Source organism: Rousettus aegyptiacus, unplaced genomic scaffold, assembly GCF_014176215.1.
Source record: "Rousettus aegyptiacus isolate mRouAeg1 unplaced genomic scaffold, mRouAeg1.p scaffold_m13_p_3, whole genome shotgun sequence".
Classification (NCBI taxonomy): Eukaryota; Metazoa; Chordata; class Mammalia; order Chiroptera; family Pteropodidae; genus Rousettus; species Rousettus aegyptiacus.
This window is the reverse complement of record NW_023416306.1, coordinates 62,771,045-62,777,802: the sequence shown is the minus strand read 5'-3', so window position 1 is coordinate 62,777,802 and position 6,758 is coordinate 62,771,045. Positions and strand designations below refer to the sequence as shown.

At 38.2% G+C, this 6,758-nt stretch overlaps 1 protein-coding gene across 1 annotated transcript; it reads right to left on the bottom strand.

Annotated features, from left to right (window-relative positions):
• Positions 1-229: 229 nt before the first annotated feature.
• Positions 230-5,311, bottom strand: DMRTA1 (DMRT like family A1). The gene is made up of 3 exons (XM_016155697.2): positions 5,224-5,311; positions 4,447-5,117; positions 230-1,204 (listed from the first exon to the last, which is right to left on the bottom strand). Exons 2-3 carry the CDS (start codon positions 5,102-5,104, stop codon positions 360-362), a joined length of 1,503 nt encoding a protein of 500 aa, XP_016011183.1. The 5' UTR covers positions 5,105-5,117; positions 5,224-5,311; the 3' UTR covers positions 230-359.
• Positions 5,312-6,758: the final 1,447 nt, after the last annotated feature.

The following is a 6,758-nucleotide window of genomic DNA, read 5'->3' as shown; positions in this document are numbered from 1 at the left end:
TACAAATATATTTTACAAGTATAAACTCCACTTTTCAATAAAATTTAAAAAGTATGGTTTTAAAATAGAAATTTTACAACTTACATTTTAGAGAGAAAATTAATTAATTGAAAATAAAAATATTTCCTGAAACAGCTTTACTCGAGGCACGCATGTTTAAATGATTCTTTCACTTAATAAATGCTAAAGAGTCTTTAGATTTCAAGTTTATTATATTGCTTGTAAAAAAAAAAAACATCTTTAATTCCTGATAATCCACTCACATACATAGTGAACACATTAACGGGGGTGGGTGTAGATACGGGAGTTTACTGCGTACTTCTAAAAAACACTTTAGGAAGGGAGTATAGGCAGATGTGTTACAGCTTGTCTTGATTCAGCCTGGAATACAGTCTGCTACCAGTTACAGAGTCTTTGCTGGGAAGGTAGGATGAATCCCTAATCATCCCCGAAAAGGCATAATCCAAAGATGGGCGAAAAGGCAACGCTGGTACCAACCCAGGGGTTAGGTAGGGAGACATGAAACCAGACAGTCCTCTTCCTGGAGAGGAATATCCCAGCCGTAAAGGATTGACACCTAGTCTAGAATTTAAACTGTAGAGACTTGAATCACCTCCATAAGAAGAAGTGGTCTGAAGAGGAGAGAAAGCTGATTTATTCCCTAGAGTTCCAAAACCAATTCCAGCTAAACTAACATTTGAAGCTCTCTGAAAGGCTATATTTTCCAATTCTCCTGAGCTTGCTAGGTCCCTGGTGTCTGATTTATGTTCTTTCCCATTTAGGACCTGTTCAATAGCTTGAACCACATCCCCTTTGCAGAACTGTAGAATGCCTTCCAGCCGGCTGCGCCTGTAACCTGGGAAAATCCTGGTAAGGATATCAAGAGGATCTCTAGGTCTGGAGGACACTGTGGAAAGTCTGGCTCTGATAGCAGTGAAGTCTTTGGCCCACTCACTTTCATTTCCTGATTCCAGATCCGAGGATGATAGTGACCTGGGACTCTCTTCACCTCCTGATTGTTCCGCAGGGTGAGGAGACAGAATGCTATCATCCTTGTTTGAGTTTTCTGAAATAGATGACCTAACATTTTGTTTTCTAAATACACCATTAGACTTAGGAGATGATCCCAGGCTAAGTTGATGGGATTTGGAGACTGGGTCTTCTTGTCCACTCTGGCATGAGTCACATTTACTCTTTTTTTGTTCTGGGAAAAAGAGAAAAAAAAGGAATGAAATAAAGGGAAAACTTCCCAGAACATACTACTGCCCACTCAAAATTAATGCTGGACAAAATAATTCATTCACTCATAGTATATTAGTTATACTTATTCAATGCAAGAAATTTTAATGAATGAGAATTTTAAAAGATCATTCAAAAATTCCAGTTTTAGAATAGTGGAAAAATGTTATTTATTATGTCATTTCAGGATCACGAAATTATATGTAAATGCTGTAGCTATTTAGGAATCAGAAGTGACAGTTTACTGTTACCCTAAACTGTTAATGCAGTACCAATATCTCACATTGTTTGCCCCATCTTATCAATTGCAGTTTTCCTAAATGTTACCCAAGTTTTGTTGTTATCCAAGTGAGTCTTTTTTTCACAATGACACCATTCAAACAGAACTAAATGAAATGATTAGAGTTTAGATAATAAATCAAAAGAAGAAACAATCTTAGTATGAAAATGAATATTCTATTTAATCACTAATGCTAAATTTCAACAATTGGTTTTTAAATGCTAACATTTCAAGTTCCAATTAAGTTACTAAATAAAGTAAAAAAATGACAAATTTGTTTTCATTTCCAATCTAAACTAATAATGACTACTGCTGTACCAATCTCAAATCATACCAGAGCTGTATATTTCATTTTTTTTTTTGTGGGAGATGATATAGAGTTGGTATTTTTTATAATCCTTTGTAAAATATGGACTTTCTTTTTCAATCTCTAGGAAATATCGAGAAAAGAGATTACAGTCAAATTGTTTTTATAAAAAAATTAGAAACTGCACTATTGTACTACTGCAATCTATATGGATCTTCAAAGTTTGTGGTAAAAATAACACATTAGGCTTTTGCTTCAAATCACAACTCCCTTCCACTATTAAGGAAAATTTTCCAAAAATATCTTTACACAAAAATCTGATTTTATACTTCAACATGTTAAGCATATGAATATTAATAAAATAAGAATATCTTTAGAAAAACAATAATTCATCCATTAAATAATTTTTATTTTGGTTTATATTTCCTCTTACCCTACAGACATATTTTATCTCTATTTATATTAAAAAGTGTGTATATTCTAAGTGAGGTACTCAGAATATTTCTATAAAACTGTCTTCTTCCACAAAGTTTATGAATATAACACAACAAATATTGCCAAAAACAGTGATTTGCAACCACAATTTGGAAAACTCCTATGTTTTCTCAAGGAGAAGTACAATATTCTAAAAAAAATCTATGGTTTATTTTAAAATTAAACTGTGTACAATTTAACATTTTGTTAAAATTCTGTCTTTATATCAAACATATAACAAAAGATGTTGCTCCTACAAAATTACAAAGACTCTCTAGTATTTTCAACTTTAAGTAAAAGTTTTCTAAAGAAGTCCAAGTGCAGGTAAATTGGCATTGGTTTGTCATTCTATTTTATTTATATCAATGATTCGCTAGTTACACGACCACTCCCTCAAACATGTAAGATATCAAAATTTCATCTCTAAAGAAATCTATGTATATTTTTTGTTATTACATTGTACTAATGGAGTGTAATATAATGTCATGAAATACAGGTTGCATGAGATTATTAGAAAGTCAGGTGTCTTTAAAATACTGTGATATCATTTACATCATCTCTCTGTCCTCTCAACTTCTATAGCTCATTTTACTTCTTTTCTCATTGTATGTTGCATAGTTTTTGGATACATATAGTTTTCCTCGTTTTGAGTAGAAGGTTCTTTTGTGTAGGAAAATCTTATTTACCTCTGAATCATTATTAGTCTTTACCTAATGAATGAGTAAACTAAATAGAATACAGTTCATGAATATTGTGTAAGAGGAGGCGGCCAATTTAGAAAAGTCACAAAACTAGTCTCAAAAAAAGGTGGTCAATTGAGGCAAAGAATAAAATAAAATAATTGACCCTATAAAATAGAGTATACTTTAGCATCCTCCCCCCAGAAAAATACATAAATCAATGTCTAGAAGAGAATTGTCAGCCAAATCTCATTGTCAATTTAGCTTACAGAATATTAATTTTTGCTTATCTTTCATAATATTTTAATAACTTTGCTATTCAGCCCTCTGATTTTCATGACAAAGTTTAAAGTCTATTTTGTGTACTTAAATAAACTAGAACATAGGCAAAAAATTGGCACAGGCAAACACAAAATCATATATGCCTTATTTAAATACAGAGATAGTCTTTTTTCAAAAGTACATCTTAAGATCTAAGGTCTGCAATTCTCAAAATCAAGAGATGTTTTCAAATTAATAATTTCCTGAATCATTGTATAATTTCATATGATACAATCTGACTTGGGTTTATAAAAAAAATATTGAAATAACATTTTCACTGCTAGTGGGCCCTGTAGAGGACTTTAAATTTTACTAAACTACAGTGGGGTTTATATTAGCAGGAAAAGTTTATTTGAACCCATCAAATGTGTGTGTGTGTGTGTGTGTGTGTGTGTGTGTGTAACCTAACATGGGGTATAGAAGAAATTTGCAGTCAATAAATAAGAGAAAAATTTAAAACTCCTTGCATAAGAAATCCTTAAATATTGAACTTGGAAATTCTTACCAATGTTATTACAAATCTGGAAAACTTAATTTTTTTCCCCCCAATGAGAAGAGTTGAACCTTCAACTATTAGCTCATTCTACACTTCAGGAGGAGTTGGGAGTGGAATACTTAAAATTTTGAAGGGAAGGAGGTGAAAAGAGTCTTTGGTAGATTTATGTCTTTTCTTCACTTCTAGCCGGCTCCAAAGATTTTCCCCAAAGGTAAAGAACTGTACTTTCCACTATCAGTGAGTTTCCCACACAAGATCAGATTAACTCTGGTTTTATAGCTGGAAAAAGTACAGAATAAGTTCAAAATGCAGCACCTCTCACTAAGCTTTTAACTCAATGACCGCTTGGAGTTCTACTCACAGAAACTTGGGCGCAAACTTCATTTCCAGCATGAGTTGCTCATATGATCACTCACTCCACTTTTTCATTATCTTATCCTGCTGTCTAAAGGAACAGAAAGCTTTTCCAAAGTGAGGGTAATGGGGTCTCTAAACACCCTCCTTGACGTCATATTGCAGAGCAGTTTCCCATAACATAAACAAAAGCTTCTTTTAAACTTTTCTTGATCGCCTCCAGGGCATGGCTGCCTGTTTCAAAAGTTTTCTCCAGAACAATCTTTTGCAAAGAGGAAATAAAAGACTAACTCACCTTGCTTTTCCTTCGTATAATCTGACTGGAAAACCTCGAAAGCAGGGGTCGCCAGACCACCAGCTTGTCTCAAGGCGTCCAGTTCTAGCGCGGTCACCGCTGCAGCGACGCTTGCCTCGTGGGGATTCTCCGCTGCGATCCTGCCTCCCGAGGTCTGAAGTCCCGGCCCCGAGGGTCCAGACGAGTACAAGAACCTCTGCAACCCCCGAGCCTCGCTCTCTTCTTGGGCCTGCTGCCTACGCAGCGCCACCTGGGCAGCCATGACGCGCTGGCGCTCGGCGATCAGAGTGCACTTGGCACAAGCGCAGTCCCGCCAGCGGCAGAAGCGCTTGTGGCCCTTGAGCGCCGATACCACGCCGTGGTTGCGACAACGGGCGCACTTGGGCGTCCGTGGGTAGCCGCAGCCCACCGTGCCCACCCCTCTCTGCAGCCCGGGAGTCGGTGCGCAGCCTCCGCTTCCTGCAGTGGAGGCGGCGGCGGCCGCGGCCGCCCGCAGAAAGAGGCTGGGTGGCCGCAGGAAAGTTGGAGGAATGGGAATCCCTGGGGGTACCCGCAGCGCCGGAGAGGGGGGCAGAGGGGCCGTCGCCACCAGCCCCGGGGCCAGGTGAGGCCGGCCGCTGCCGCCGCGGTCTCTGCTGCTACACTGTGACTGCTCCATTCTCGAGAAGTGTCTGGAGAGGGGTAGCAACAGGAAAATGAGTTTTCCACAGCTAACCCTACCGGGATGCGGGGGGGCTGAAGGGCGGGCGGTGGTCCCGCTGCCTCCCAGTTACACACCGACAAAGTGTGAGACAATTCTCGCAGTGAGTTGGGGACCACCGCTTCCCGGAGGTGGAGACTCCAAGAGGTGCAGATGCCCAGAGTGCTTGGAGTCCCAGGGCACTAAGTTAATGACCCTATGCTCTGCGGGCCTTCTGAGCCAAAGGCAAGGCTGGAGAAGCTACCCCGCCCACCCGGTCTACTACTGGCCAAGCGCTGAAGCCTGGGAGAGGGAGGGCCAGAGGCGGAGAGTGGAGACCGTCCGGGAGGAGGGGCAATGGGAGACACAAGAAATTATCCCTTCCTGCAAATGCCCCTTCCACAAAGAAGCCCTTTTCTCCCAGTTTCCCCGTGAATTCCTCAACGTCAAATAATCACATCCTCTCCCATGCTTCTTACTGCCCTTAGATTAAGCAAGATTTTAAATTCTTTCTCAGGTTCCATGCTTCCCTAAAGCAAGTTCGAAGATGTAGATGTAGAGTTGTCCTTTCCTTTTCTCAGATGAAGTCTTAAGGATGGAAGCACGGCCAGTGTCAATAAGAAAGAACAGCCTAACAGGCTGTAAATGTTTTCCACCTGAAAGATGCCTTACTTTATTTAAATGGGCCTTACGGTTCTGTCAAAACAATGGATAAATAATTAAGGGAACTGATTCACATTCTTCTCCTGCATTCTGTTTATTTACACATGCAAATTTGGATTCTATGTATTATTATATTTTGAAATGCTGTCAGAGTCTTTATGAATTTTTTATCTGGAACTATTATTTATAGGCAGTAATTGTGTTAAAACTTTCAAAAATACTTCACATTTCTGTTGTAAAGTATTGGTTTAGAACATTCTTTAAATATGCCATTATAAAATGCATCTTTGAAATATGCATTTAATTCCTTTTATTGTAAAAAAAAAATCATAGTGCTTTAAAACAAACCATTTGAGGCAGAAAATTCATGAGTGTTTGTTCTTAATGGAAAAGAGAGTTAAGATTCTGTCATTCTTCAAGATAATATTCAACTACCTTGACAGACAATTCATATTCTACCATCCCATCTACTGACATCCAGTGTTCAAAGCAGACACTGTTAATCGATCTGGTCTTTCTCCTGGCTGCCCACCTCACACTATCACTACCATCACCATCTTCCCATAACCACATCTTGATATCATAGTTTTCCACTTTTTCTAAACTTTGAAACTATCTAGGGGAATTTTAAAGTAGACACCCCAATTCAAGTATTCTGATTCTTTTGGTCTGACTTTTTTAAAACTCTCAAGATATGATTTAAATACAACCAAGGCTTAGATGTACCACTCTAGGAATTCCTAATCTGAAGATTCTATAATACCCAAACTTTCTCACACTTCTGTATCTTTGCTCAAGCCTAAAATCTAGTTATTCCCTAACTGTGGAACTCACATCCAAAACAATATGAGAAATGAGCTTTTAGTGCTAGTGAGTCATTAAAACACAGTAAATTACCTAGTGAGAAAAGTTCTGTTTTTCTATTATTTTTAAGACCTGGACATATGAAGGAAAATACAAAGCTTGATGT